General features: G+C 31.8%; 5 protein-coding genes across 5 annotated transcripts; 4 read left to right on the top strand and 1 right to left on the bottom strand.

Moving 5' to 3' along the window:
• Positions 1-1,498: 1,498 nt before the first annotated feature.
• On the top strand, positions 1,499-6,013 carry LOC143570508 (replication protein A 70 kDa DNA-binding subunit A-like). The gene is made up of 6 exons (XM_077056143.1): positions 1,499-1,568; positions 4,354-4,519; positions 4,621-4,888; positions 5,313-5,618; positions 5,718-5,802; positions 5,889-6,013. Exons 2-4 carry the CDS (start codon positions 4,379-4,381, stop codon positions 5,414-5,416), a joined length of 513 nt encoding a protein of 170 aa, XP_076912258.1. The 5' UTR covers positions 1,499-1,568; positions 4,354-4,378; the 3' UTR covers positions 5,417-5,618; positions 5,718-5,802; positions 5,889-6,013.
• Positions 6,014-6,491: 478 nt separating this feature from the next.
• LOC143570509 (uncharacterized) lies at positions 6,492-8,121 on the top strand. The gene is made up of 5 exons (XM_077056144.1): positions 6,492-6,554; positions 6,645-6,749; positions 6,852-7,033; positions 7,767-7,829; positions 7,943-8,121. Exons 1-4 carry the CDS (start codon positions 6,492-6,494, stop codon positions 7,825-7,827), a joined length of 411 nt encoding a protein of 136 aa, XP_076912259.1. The 3' UTR covers positions 7,828-7,829; positions 7,943-8,121.
• Positions 8,122-8,801: 680 nt separating this feature from the next.
• On the top strand, positions 8,802-9,128 carry LOC143570510 (uncharacterized). The gene has a single exon (XM_077056145.1). It carries the CDS (start codon positions 8,802-8,804, stop codon positions 9,126-9,128), a length of 327 nt encoding a protein of 108 aa, XP_076912260.1.
• Positions 9,129-9,310: 182 nt separating this feature from the next.
• Positions 9,311-9,908, top strand: LOC143570511 (uncharacterized). The gene is made up of 2 exons (XM_077056146.1): positions 9,311-9,803; positions 9,898-9,908. Exons 1-2 carry the CDS (start codon positions 9,311-9,313, stop codon positions 9,906-9,908), a joined length of 504 nt encoding a protein of 167 aa, XP_076912261.1.
• A 1,291-nt stretch (positions 9,909-11,199) lies between these two features.
• Positions 11,200-13,672, bottom strand: LOC143570512 (putative purine permease 5). The gene is made up of 2 exons (XM_077056147.1): positions 13,549-13,672; positions 11,200-12,596 (listed from the first exon to the last, which is right to left on the bottom strand). The coding sequence occupies exons 1-2, from the start codon at positions 13,571-13,573 to the stop codon at positions 11,515-11,517; spliced, it is 1,107 nt and encodes a 368-aa protein (XP_076912262.1). The 5' UTR covers positions 13,574-13,672; the 3' UTR covers positions 11,200-11,514.
• Positions 13,673-14,978: the final 1,306 nt, after the last annotated feature.

Consider the following 14,978-nt stretch of genomic DNA (forward strand, 5'->3'; position numbering starts at 1 on the left):
TTTGTTGATTTATGTGAATTTAGTTACCTTTTTAATTTAACAACATATTTATATTACTTAGATTGAAATAAATGAGCTTGGAGGATTAATCCTTTGTTTGTTCAGCACAATTAGAAGGCTGAGAAGGTATGCACATAAGGTGCTCGATGAAATGCCTCAACTAAATTTATTTTATGAAAAAACTAACGGATACATGAAACTTTAGGATAATTCATATAGTGACTAAAACTAATATGAGTTTTTGTATCCTTTAGTAGCCCATTTACTAGATGAAGATGTGAGAAAAATGAGATTTTCTTATTTGATATTTATTATCATAGCGGGTGTACACGGACCGAACAAGACCAAACAAGAGCATGTTCGTGTCCGTCCGTTAAGTTTTTGGCCGACAAACGGACGGTTCACGAACACTCAACCGAACGAAAATTCATGTCTCTGTCCGTCCATTAAGAAATTTTTAATAAGTTAAGTTTTAGAAATTAAATATGATAGAATTATTGAGATTCATTATATACTCAGACCCTTTCATGACATTAGGACGTAACAAATATAGAAATTTGCTACCAACGAATTAAAGTAATGGAAACAACTCTTCTTCTCTCTTTGTTTTCATTTATCATTTTAGTTGGTTCATTTGACTAATTGACTCCAAAAATAGCCTAAAAAACATACAACTTATTGGAATTTATTCTTCATCAGGTATATATTTGTGAGCATGTAATATCATTGATGGGAGCATGTACTCGAAAAATAGCCTATATTATGCATTGATTTTTGTTTAAAAATGCAGATCAAGACTTGGTAATATCATTGATGGGAGCATGTAGCAACCAACCATGGACCGGTTACAAAGGTTGTCATGAGCACAAACAACTTATTGGAATTTATTCTTCATCGGGTATATATTTGTGTCAAATTATATATTCATTAATGCATATTTCTGTATTTATAACATGTATAAGTATAGTTATGATGATGTTAATGTTAAATATTCTAAACATTAAAACCTTATTAGTTTTACCCAAAAAATTGGAAATCAATATAACTTAGCTAAAAACATAACAAATTGTGTATTTCTATACTTTGCACCAATCAAGTATCAAATCCTATATCCAATGCATGAAACAATTTTTTCCTTTTCAGCCTCACTGCAAGTGGAACTGATTTCAAACTGTTCAATCATAAAAAACTTATTTATGGATGGGTCAACTATAAAGACAAAACCTCCATCTTGAATTCATTTACAAACCACAAACTTTTTATTAAAAAAACAATTATAAATCTTTATTTCAAGATAGACACCTTATTTATTAGTTTGTTTCTTGAAACAACTAACAATATGTATTTTTAACACACATTTTCAGCATTTCACATTCATATAGAATATTATACAGATCTTGATATTGTGTGGCTTTTTCAGCGAGTAACAGAGAGGGTAATGTTTGTGTGAAAGATGAAATCGTTGACTACCTTAACCGACATGATGTCCGTAGAGCATTGTATGCATGCTTGGTTCGAGTCCAAAATGGGGAGTTCGTAACAGGTTAATGGAATTTATTCTCCATCAGGTACATATTTGTGACAAATATTTTTAAACATTAAAATAATTATTAGTTTTATAAAAAAAAACAATAAACTTGAAAACCATTATAAGTTAGCTAAAAATCTGGAATCTTATCAATATTAGTTTTAAACTATTCATATCAAGTATTAAATTTTGATTTTTTTAATTGACTGAAGATATGGAAACCTATAATTTCGGTTTTTAGTTGTTTAAATTATTAATCACAAATTGAATATATGAAAACCTATATTTTTAAAATTTGTGTGCCCCAAACAAGTATTAAATCCTGTACCCAATGCATGAAACCATTTTTACCTTTTAAGCTTTACTAGAACCATTTTTACCATTTTTACCTTTTCACCATATACCCAATACTTTGCCCCTTTGACAATTTTGTTGTTGGTTATTTGTTTTGGAGTTTTTGACAAAAATAGGGATGGAGAAAACATTAACTACCTACCAAAATGGGGAATTCTAAAACTATTTACCAAAGTAGATTTCTCTTGGTTTTCATTTAAACCACCTATTCTTTATTTTTCTACTAACTTATTATAGTTCTTTTTTTTATTTTCTAATTATTTATTTTTGCCAAATCATATTGGGACTAAAGAAACCATTTGTTTCTACTAACTTATTATAGTTCTACTAAAGTAACCAAAAAAGGATTAAACTTTAAAAATGAACTAAAATGTGTTAGGATGTTGCTGGAGATATATGAAGATGATATAAATTATGATAGCAGAATACATTATTAACTTAGTCAAGATATTTTGACATTTTTTAGAAAAAAAAAATTTCACATTGAGAGTTCTAGCGAACTAACTCTTTATATTTTTGTTTGTACCCGAATTTAGACCATCAAATTTTAATCTTTGTTTGGCTTGGTTTTATGCTTCTTATCTTAATTTTAAAGTTTATTTAGATGGCGTTTTTAGTTAAAAAAAAATAAAAGAATTATAATAAGTTAATAATAAAAACTATGCTGAGTTAACAAAAATAATTTTCACGAAGCTTCATAAAATAGAGATAATATTTTGTTAATTTAATAAATATTTATACTAATAAAGTTAATATTTATTTTGCTATATATAAAATAAAGATAATGTTTTGTTAATTTAATAAATTGTAGACTTTAAATAATAGATGGTTTAAATAAAAAAATAAAGATATATGAATTACAAAAATATTGTTCAAAATAAATAAAATAAAAGAACACCTGTTTTACCAACACAGATTTTAAGATATGGAAACCTATAATTTTATGTATAATCAAATCTTAAAAGTTAAAAACATGTGTATTTCTATACTTTACACAAAACAGGTATGAAATCCTATACCCAATGCATCAAACATTTTTTTACCTTTTCAGCCTTACTAAAATTAGTTTAAATTTGGGTCAACTATAAAGAGAAAATCTGCATTTCCTCCCATTCTTTCATAAAACACACATTCATCTCTTTTACCAACAAAGATAATTCTTCTTGCTTTGTTTCATTTTCCCAAATTGTCTATTATTTATCTTTTTAAATATTTTATATCAGATTCAAAACACTATATTTACACCAGCCCCCTTTCATCTTCTTTCACGCCATCTTTTCACTTCTATACTCCTGTTGTATGAGTTCTCAAGCAAGAAATACCTCTCAAGTCATGGCCGCGAGGTACTTTCATTATAAAAATAACGATTCACATGAAATGCAACAAATAACTATATTATTGTATCATATGAAATTAAACAGATAATTCATATGAAATTTAACTTTTTGTTTTATTATATTTTATTTTAATCTTGGTTTAATATGTTGCTTGAATATACAAACTTTTATTTGTAAAATATTAATAACTTGAAATTAATATACTGATTTATGCTTTTCTTTTTCTTTAGACATGTAGTGTTAATTTGTTATATGATAGGTAAATGAAAATGAAGTTGTGTCACACTGCTGTATGCTTTGTTGTTTTAAATATTATTCATTTTTTTTAACAAGATTTTATATATTATTCAAAAAACATATTTGAGTGTTTTATATCAGATTCAAAACACTATATAATTGGTTTTATACCAGATTCAAAAGCATCTTTATATATTATTCTTTGTTTTATACCAACAAAGATAATTCTTCTTGCTTTGTTTCATTTTCCCGAATTGATTTATGCTTTTCTTTTTTCCAAAATATTAATAACTTGAAATTAATATACTGATTTATGCTTTTCTTTTTCTTTAGACATGTAGTGTTAATTTGTTATATGATAGGTAAATGATATGAAGTTGTGTCACACTGTTGTATGCTTTGTTGTTTTAAATATTATTCATTTTTTAACAAGATTTAAATATTATTCAAAGAGCACCTTTGAATGTTTTATATCAGATTCAAAACACTATATAATTTGTTTTATACCAGATTCAAAAGCATCTTTATATATTATTCTTTGTTTTATACCAACAAAGATAATTCTTCTTGCTTTGTTCCATTTTCCCGAATGATTTATGCTTTTCTTTTTTCCAAAATATTAATAACTTGAAATTAATATACTGATTTATGCTTTTCTTTTTCTTTAGACATGTAGTGTTAACAAGATTTTAAATATTATTCAAAAGGTAAAAATAAATATAATAAAATTATTTTAAGTACTTTTATTTCTTTATTTTGTCACATGTCATACACAAAAAATTGTAAAACTGTATCGTTTCAAATCGTTACTGATTGAACATAATTCGGTTTTATATGTTGCTTGATTATACAATATTTAACTTCAAAATATTTAGTCATTTAACTTATTATTTGCAGATCGTTTGATGCCAACAAACTTATCATGCTTAATCAACTTCCAAGTTCTAAGGATTGTAAGGATGACTCTATCATCAAAGTTCGGGTACTCCGATTTTGGGATAATCATGTTTTGGATAAACCTGATCAAATCATCTCAAAAGACATGATATTAATTGATCAAGAGGTATGATATCTTATGTATCTTTATTACTTTCATGGACATTACCATTTATATTGTCTTTTCTTTTTTAACATGTTGAAGTTTTTATCCTTTTTAATTGTTAGGGAAACATGGTTCATGGGAGCATATTAAAAAAATTTATATACAGATTCGAGAGATATATATTTGAAGATATGTGTTATATTATAAAGAATGTTTCTGTTGGTGACTACGGTTCTAACTACAAGTATGTTGATAATGATAAAAAAGTCAATCTCTTTTTAAAGTCAACTGTTACACCTTGTGAGGATTTTGGTGGTGATTTACACGGATTCAAGTTTCATCAAATTGATTCACTTATTGACAAAGTCACTAAAACTGGCACCATTGTTGGTAAGTATTATATTACATTATAATGCTTTGTCTTATAAATTACGGTTTCATGTCTTAGTTTAAGTTATTTTTCCGTTATATCTTGCCATCAACACAGATTATTGTAATCACAGTTATATTCATTTTATTACCTAATGAGTGTCATTTATAATATGTTTTTTGTTTCCATATTCAATAGCATAATAGCTAATGTTACTACATTATAAAAAAAAATTATTAGCTAATGTTCAAACTCCATAGTATGAAAGTATTATGTTACACAATATTTTTTATATTAAATTTCTATTAATACAATATAATAAAGAATATCAGTTTGCGTCAAAAAATTTACCAGCGTCTATTCTTAATAAGAATTATATACAAATTATATTTTTATAACTATCATCGCTTATTTCTAATGTAAGTTTTTTTTTTTGCAATATAGATGTAATTGGCGTTGTAGCTAATTATTCACCAATCGAGGACATTACAAAATCTAATGGTGTTGAAACCAAGAAGATGTATTTAAGGTTAAAGGGTTTGAGGTAACTTGATTTTTATTTCATTTTATGTTATATGTTAACTTTGTAAATGATGTTTACTTGCTTACATGTTTTCAAAAGCAATAAGGAATTACCTTTAACTCTTTGGGGATCATACGCGGTTGACATGTCAACTTATATTCTTGCAAATTCTGATCAAGCCCCTGTAGTGGTCGTATTACAATTTGGCTTATACAAGATTTATGAAGGTTTGATACATTGATTTCTTCTTATTGATTATTTTAAATTTATATAGCTTAAAAATTTATTATATATTTAACTACTTTTTAATTTATGTTAATTTCAAGGTCGTCCTTGTGTTTCCAATTCAATTAATGTTACTAAGATGTACATCAATGAAGACATGTGTGAAATCAACGAATTCAAGAGGAGGTTTTTGTCTTAATTTATATTGCTTTCCGATTGTTTTGTATTAGCTATTTCACATTTACGAAATATGTTTTTTTGTTTTGTATTAGCTATCTTGATTCAATGCCTTCTCAATCGTCATCAAGTAGCCGTCTTTCTGCACCAATTGTTCGTGTTCCATTACGCGAGGAGTTTCTCAAGTCTACCGAGTTCATCATATCATAGAACTTGAAGAATTTCATAGGGTAATTTAAATTGTTTTTTTTATCAAAATTATACTTCATTACTAACATATATATATATATATATATATATATATATATATATATGTTTTTACAGTCTAAGCAAGTTATTATTTGTGGAAAAATACTTCCTATGTCCAAATATACACAATGGTATTATGTGAGCTACAAGGTGTGCACCAAGGCAGTTAAAGATCGTGTCAACAATGATGGTGGGGTTGAGGGAGTAATGAGCCTGTTTCAAGCAAAATATTTTTGTAAGGGAAAGTGCAACAATGCTATCGTTGAAGCTGTACCCAGGTTTTTCATTTCATATGTTAATATTGTTGTTAAATTACTTACATAGTTATCTAATGCAACATTTTGAAGTGTTTTTACCCAGGTTTTTCAAGATACCACTGGAGTTGTCGAATTGAGTTTGTGGGAGGGTCATGCTAACAGGCTTCTCAAGATTGTGGGGTTGAGGGAGTAATGAGCCTGTTTCAAGCAAAATATTTTTGTAAGGGAAAGTGCAACAATGCTATCGTTGAAGCTGTACCCAGGTTTTTCATTTCATATGTTAATATTGTTGTTAAATTACTTACATAGTTATCTAATGCAACATTTTGAAGTGTTTTTACCCAGGTTTTTCAAGATACCACTGGAGTTGTCGAATTGAGTTTGTGGGAGGGTCATGCTAACAGGCTTCTCAAGATTAGCGCTTATGATATGTTGGTTAAACTTATAAACGTATGTATTTTAAAGAAATTAAATACTTATTATTTTAGATTTTTTTTTGTTTTCCATTATGTATATAATCTGTTATTGATAGTTTATTACTTTTATTCATAGGGGCCTCCTGATTCGAGCCTATTTCCAGAGGAGCTCAAAAAACTTGAGAATAAAGTGTTTGCTTTCAAGATTGCAATTAACCAATATAATTTGGATAATGAAGGCGCATCGTACAACGTAGCCAAGCTAACTGATGATGCTTCATACTATCGGAACTTCAAAAGAAAATCAACTCTAACCAGGTACTAAGTGTTCGTTTGGTTCATGAAAATATGCCTTGTGTTTGTTTGGTAAATATTTATTAGATATTGAAATATAAAAAATCTGAATGGTTTCATTACTAATAGTTTTTCTAAAACTACATTTATTAGGTGGTTTAGTGTAATTCATGTATTTGATGTTTACATAAGTGTAGATATTTGAACAATCTGTTCGTCATATTTCAATTCGATTGCATTGTTTTTTAGACCGGTCTGCCGGTTCAACCTGAATTCGGTAGTCTAGCTGGTCTGAATTGTAGAGAACAACCGGTCACAGTATGTTGTTCGTCATATTTCAATTCATTCAGTTGCTTTTTTTAGACCGAACCTGACCAGCCGCCCCAACTGGTTCAACAGATTTGGTAGTCTTGATGGTCCGAATTGTAGAGAAGAACCGTTCACAAATTATTTTTGATAGGAAAGTAAAATTGGATGTTAATATGTTTAAAATATCATTATTGTCTTTTTTTTTTAAATTATATTTCCTTAATATTTTGATGTTTTGTTATATTTTATATATCGTGCAATTTCTAAAAAAAATTAGTGTTAACCAGGCCTGCGCAACTGGTTTTTTAATTTGAGCCGACCGATTCAACCGATCCGATCGGTGAACCAGTGATGCTTCCGGTTTGATACCCTATCCGGTATGGAAATATCAGTTGATATTTTTAAAATATGCTCTTTCTAAAATTCCTTTGTTTAATGCTTTTAACAGCGTCAAGAATCCGATTCCATTACTGTTGGTGCTGGTGCGTCTGTTGAGACATTTAGTGTGAAGGTATGCTACTTTCCATTATTATACAATATATATATATATACAAGTTTAGGTAGTTGCTGCTTCCTTTTTGATATTTGGTAGTTACTAATTCAATTTTTTACTAAATTTAATAGGATGTTATTTCGGTGACGGATGACAATCTCAATGCAATTGAAAAAAGCACGGGGAAGAGCATGGCAACCAACAATGAGAATACTTCCTTGACCTGTTCAAGTCCCATTTTAAAAATAAATCTTATTGATGTGTATGATGTGGATCATCCCCCGACTCAGTCTACAACCAAATCTTACTCGGGGACAACTTTTGTTGATGAGGCAAATGGCAAGTCCAAGCTCTTGATTCTTTTGAACAAAGTTAAAGGTCCAAGATCGTTCGAAGAAATCAGCACTGTTAACGGCCGTCTTCAACCTTCGTTTAGAGATGCGTGTTACTCTCTTGGATTATTAGAAGATGATCAAGAATACATTGAGGCAATTGAAGAGGCAAGCCATTCATCGTTGGGTGGAGTACGCACGTTGTTCGCTACAATGTTGTCAACTGAGACCAGAACATGTATGGATAAATACTTGGAAATGGCTTTCTGATGACATTCTTTACAACCAACGACGTCTTTTAAAGTCACCAGGTATCCATATTTTGGAAGTGAGTTTTACAATCTTTATATGCATATATATATATATAGTCATTAATATTACCAAAATTTTTATTCAGTTTTTACAGAGTTATCGCTAACTGAAGATCAAATCAAGAACCTCACTTTATTTGAGATTGAAAAGATCTTGCTGCGCAACAACTCAAGCTTAAGAAGATATAAAACCATGCCTTTCCCTGATGCCGAGTATATATCTATTGCACCTAATAGTTTGATTCACGAAGAGTTGTCATACGATCAAAACCAACTAAAAGTAGAGTTCCAAACTCTATTTAATTCAATTACTCATGAGCAAAAAAAATGTTTTTGATCGTATAATGATGGCAGTTGAGCAGAATAAAGGTGGTGTATTCTTCGTATATGGTTACGATGGAACAGGTAAAACATGCTTATGGAAGACCTTATCAACTGCCATAAGATCAAAAGGCGAAATCGTCCTAACTGTTGCTTCAAGTGGAATTGCTTCGTTATTGTTATCCGGAGGTCGCACAGCACATTCCACGTTTCATATTCCGATAAATCTGAATGAGGATTCTACTTGCTACATTGATCCAGGCACAGACGAGGCACAATTATTAGAAAAAACCAAATTAATAATTTGGGACGAGGCTCCAATGGCTCACAAACATGGGTTTCAAGCTCTTTAAAAGATGTTTTATCTTCTAATTTGCTATTTGGAGGAAAAGTTATTGTATTTGGAGGAGACTTTCGACAAATCCTACCTGTAGTTCAAAAAGGCACTAGACAAGACATAGTAAACGCCTCTATATGTTCTTACATTTGGAGTGAATGTAATGTCTTGAGATTAACAAAAAATCTAAGGTTAATTATGGGTAGGTCATCATCTGATGTTGAAGAAACTAGATTATTCGCAAAATGGCTTTTAGATATAGGTGAAGGTAATGTTGACGGTCCTAATGATGGTGTTGCAACGATAGATATACCTGAGGATCTACTTATAAAAGATTCTGTTGATCCTATATCAAAACTTTTTGACTTTGTATATCCTGATATTCTACAGAATTACGAGAACAAACATTACTTTCAAGACAGAGCCATACTTCCACCAACAAACGAAATTGTTGATGAGATTAATGATAGTTTGCTCAAGTTTTTTCTAGGTGATGAAGTCGAGTACTTAAGTTCAGATACCATATGTAAATCAGAATATATCAATGACACTGTTGATACAGCTTTATACTTCCCTGAACTGCTTAATGGTCTAAGAATATCTGGATTACCAAACCACAAACTTGTGCTAAAAGTTGGTGTTCCTGTTATGCTCCTTAGAAATCTTAACCAGAAAGAAGGCTTATATAACGGTACTCGACTACAAATTATATCTTTAGGTACTCGTGTAGTTGAAGCAAAAATTATTTCTGGAACTAACATTGGACATACAGTTTTAATCCATAGATCACCGCTAACTCCAACGGACAATAAAATAGCATATAAATTTCAAAGGCGACAGTTTCCCCTTGCAGTATGTTTTGCGATGATCATAAACAAAAGCCAAGGTCAGTCATTATCAAGGGTTGGCTTGTACTTGAAAGAACCCGTGTTCTCACATGGACAACTATACGTCGCCTTGTCAAGAGTTACAAGCAGAATTGGGCTAAAGATTTTGATTCTTGATAAGCAAGGTAATCTGACCAATACAACCACGAATGTAGTGTACAAAGAAATTTTTTCTTATTTGTGAGAAAAGAAGACCAACGTCTCTTTTGTAGTTCCTGTAATTTTAATTTAAGTTGTAATTGTATTAATAATGTATGACAATTTTGTTGTTGATTGTATATTTCTTAATGTTTAAATTTTAATTTTTTATCAATTGCCCGTATAATACACGGGTTTTAAACTAGTTCTAATATATATTTGTACTACACCAATTCTGAGTATGAGTGATTTACATATTATGGTATATGAACTTATTTAGTATGAAACACGGTACTTCACTAAATGTCCAATAGTGGTGGGGCTAAACCTTACCAAAAACCACATTTTTCAGCAACCCATATAGCTCGACTTGGTCCACATATATATTAAAATAATAACTAATACATTTTCTAATATCGGTCCACATATATATTAAAATAATAACTAATACATTTTCTAATATCACATGTTACTCATTATTTAATTACCATTTGTGTCGTGGAGGAAGTTTAAAGCCCGAGTCCATGAAGCCCCGAAGGGCTTTAACATATTATTATTTTTTATAAATTAAAGAACAAAATAAAATAAAAAGTAAATTATGATATGTCAATACTTAAATTAAAATTAAAAACATAACAGCCTGGCCAGACCACCTTCCCCCTTGCCGCCTCATTAACCAAACGCCGGACCCCCCTATGCCGCCCCTCACCTTACCGCCCTGGTGCGGGCCGGTGTTTGGGGCGGCAAAGCCCCTCATGCTGCCCTGGAACCCACCCACAACACCCATTCTAAGTAACAGAATTTTCAATGGCTCGACCAGGCCCGGCTCCGAGAAAGCAAAAAAAAAATTTGGGCCGGAGGCAAATTTTTTAGAGTTGTAAACGAGTCGAGATGAACCGAGCCAGGATGGGCTCACGCTCAAGGTCAAAGGTAATGAGCTGGCTCGGCTCGATTATAAAGTCGAGCTGAGTTCGGCTCGTGAAAAGCTCGAGCCAATATGCTAGCCATGAGAGAGCCAACCTTGGCTCGGGCACATCTCATCTAAAACCAAGCTTTCTACAAGCGAGTTGCGAGCTTTGTGAACAGCCCTATCAACATGCCATGTTCGCCAATAAATAGTTACAACGGGTCAACCCAACATGACCCGGCCCGTTTCAACCCATACTAAAAACCTACCTCTAGAACAAACTGTAATGTTCATAGTTTATATAAAATACATATAGAAACATGTACATAAAATAAGTAGAATGTTTACAATGCTGCAAATAAGAATAACATATAAGCGTATATAAACACACAGGCCATCTATAACCTTTTGTCAGACAGCCAAAAAACAGACATACGCGTAAGCCTTTCGATCATATAGCATACGAAAAACTAGCAACTAGAAGACGAAGCAGAAACATGACTTACAGAGTAACTCGCGTATATATAGCACGCAAATCCCCAAACCGTAACAATAAGTGACAAAATCTTGAATCCGCTCATAGGATCATTCATAAGAATAACAGCTGCAATACTCGTAAGAGGCACCCGTATTGAGTTAAGCACACCGGCTAACACAGTCGACGACAAATACAACACTGCGGTCGAACCCAAAATCCCCAACTGAAAAGTAACAATGCCCCAAATAATAACCATATAATAACTACTTTGTCCACCTACAAAACTTTTGGCTTCTTTACTCATCCCATTAAAATCATCATTCAACACGACCCCGATTGTCGTAAACACGAAAGCCAGAAACGAGACCGCCACTTGTTGTTCCAAAACGACATGAAACGACCTTCGGTTCAACAGTTTTATAAAAACGAGCTCGGATAGAGCGAAGATCAGACCGTGAAGCGCTGACCCTAACACGTCCCACATGTAACCAAGCGCGTATTGGGTGTTTGTAACGTACGGAAACCTATCGGAATCTGAATCCAAGGCGATTATTATCATGGCAGCAGTGATTACCACGATCGCGTTTATAGTAGACATGTTAATCTTGTTGTGAACGATTAAGTAACCGAATATGGCTGAGAATATCAACACGGACGAGGCTAAAAGCGAGGCGGTTGATGCAGGGAGGTACGCGTACGCGTATGCGTACATGAGATTATCCGCAGCACTTAAGAAGCCCAAACCGGTATAAGATAGAGCAAGTTTTAAGGTCAGTAGAGTTGGTGTGGCTTTGGTGAAGAAGTACATAGGAATGAGGATAATAAGAGGAATGGGCCAGCCTGCGACCGAGACCCATGAAATGATCCATTTGCTTTGGCCACCGTTCGAGAAGTAGAGCCGCGAAAGAAGGCTGGAAGCCGGGAAAGCTATAAGCATTGCTGAACTGCTAATGAGTAACAGTATCCAATATGATATTGGTTTGTTTTTATATGTTTCTGTAACCATGTTCTTGTAGTCTGTTAATTTGGCATGAAATGATTTTGGTGGTGCTTGTATTTCTTCCATTGTTTCGCCTAGAAGAATAACATTAACAAGAACGCGTTTTAGAATTAAACAAGTTAATTTGTCGAGAAATGACTGTATACAGTGACACTAAGAACAATGGGTTGGTCATGCTGTAGCTACACCAACTCCATTTGTTTCACACCATCAAACGGACGTTCACAAAGTACTCAGACGGCCATTTTGACCAAAAATATAAAACTTTGAAAATTATTGGTCAGAACTCAAAACAGCCGTTTGAACAATATCCTAATGGCCATTTTGACCATAGGGGTTTAAACTTTTGGTCAAAACGGTCGTCTGACTTCTATATGGACGGCTGTTTGAAATAGTATGAGATGAGATGTCAGAAGGTGTGCATATATAGAGGGTTGTCCAAAAGCTAGTGGCTCGTTGCTAGCTCGGAAACAACTCGCACGATTTAGCTCAGTTTTAAACCGAAGCTAAGCTGGATAGGTTGTTAACGAGCCAAGCCCGAGCCAAAGGTGGCTCGCTCGTTAGCTCGGCTCAAATTATCTATAATTTAAGAATATTTTGTTGAATATGTTTACTTTATTTTGTTGATTCAAACTAACATTTTTCATTTGAAAGTTACACTTTCAATGTTTAATAAATTTCTTTTTTAAACCGAGCCAAACCGAGCTCAGATTTTCAGCCAGGTTTCAAAACCGAACCTTGCCCCGGCAGAGTAAACTAAACTAAAGGTTTTACCAAACCTATTGTTGGTCAAAATTAAACGTAAACATTGAAAATTAGATCCTAATCGACTAAACCCATAATAATAATAATAATAATAATAATAATAATAACAATTTCAAATCCAAGCACACCCACATCAAAATAAAATTGTAGTACAAACTGCGATTTAAGATACAGATAACGCTTCTTCAAATAGGCCAAAAGTATTATTATACAGATGCAATTGTTAAATTAAAAGGTGAGAATATAAATAATATAACAAACCCAGCTTTAGTAACGGTTGATGCATATATCCGATTGTTGGCCAGAAGAATGAATAAAAAGCTCGATGATACACAACAGTCCCAACAAAACCTTATGTCGGTGTAACACCAAACCCCTTGACACTGAATATATATAAATTCTAAATGAATGGTGGGTCACTGATGTGCCACGTGGCGGGTTGTGGTTGGTGGTACCACTGCTTGGACTTTATTGACTAAAATAATATACCCACAAAAAAATTGTAAATTTGGGATTGTATAAAGATCACATGAAAAGAGAAAATAGAATATTTCTTCTCACCTCGACTTATGAAAATGACTGATTTAAATAGAGCCATAGAGTCTAGCGTGTATATTTAAAGACGGATTCAGAAATTTTTTTAGGTGATTTACTATTTTTTAATATTTTAATTTTATAAAGGCGGGTAAAAAAAACTCTGGGCCAGTTTGAGGTTTGGGTCGATTCAATAGTTCGGACAAAGTTCATTACATAATAAAAATACGATAAAATAATAAAAGATTCACCATCATTAGAAATTAAAAACTAACAGAATAAAACTAAAATTTAACAATTAGCAACATCAAGAATAATTAACTTTAACAAATGAATGTAAATTTTCCTTTAAAGTAGGAGGTTTCGAGCTTCAAAGAAGAGCAGAAGGCAGGAGGATTGAGGAAAGCAGTGTAACAACTCGAACTTTTCATTTATTATATTAAATCCAATACTTGCCCGATTTCATTTTCGGATAAATTAAATCTATAAAAATATTTAGATTATTTACATTATAATTCGTTTCCTTTTTTTAATATTATTTTACGATTATTATTCATTATATTTATCTAATTTTCCACATTAGAACTCCAGCAACTTGATTGCAAATTTGTTTAATAATATATATTATATTATAAACCCAAACTTGGACCCGAACCTGTATCCAACTTCCAACCCGTAACCCGTTTAGTTTCGTGCATCTTAATCTTTGTGTTATAAACGAAATTGATTCGCAAGATCGTTTTGAGTGCCTTGAACGTATTACACTGATGTTTACTTGAGGAAATTGATGATTTGGCTAACAATATTAACAAGCCGACTCATATCAATTCTTAATACATCCGCTAGGATTTGTAAGAACGCAATTAAACCCGTTTATACCTTCTTCTTGACCTCGAGAACATAAACCTAAAAGCAATCGAAGTATAACAGGCTGCAAGAATCAATTCTAGTTCGTGTTCTTGCTGGCTCCGTTCCATTCAAATTAACCATAGTTTCCTTATTGTTTCAAGTAATAATTATATGCAACATGATCGTTTTTATATCAATTTCATTAACCCTAACTTTAATCAAACGAATATAACGCAGATTGATCGATTTCAGATTTAGGGTTCATAAACTAGATAGTTTAATATGTTTGTGTATTTAAGTTATAGTTC

This window comes from Bidens hawaiensis, unplaced genomic scaffold (genome assembly GCF_021521415.1).
Source record: "Bidens hawaiensis isolate Kalapana, Puna unplaced genomic scaffold, B.hawaiensis_p1.1 tig00025003_1, whole genome shotgun sequence".
NCBI classification, from domain to species: domain Eukaryota; kingdom Viridiplantae; phylum Streptophyta; class Magnoliopsida; order Asterales; family Asteraceae; genus Bidens; species Bidens hawaiensis.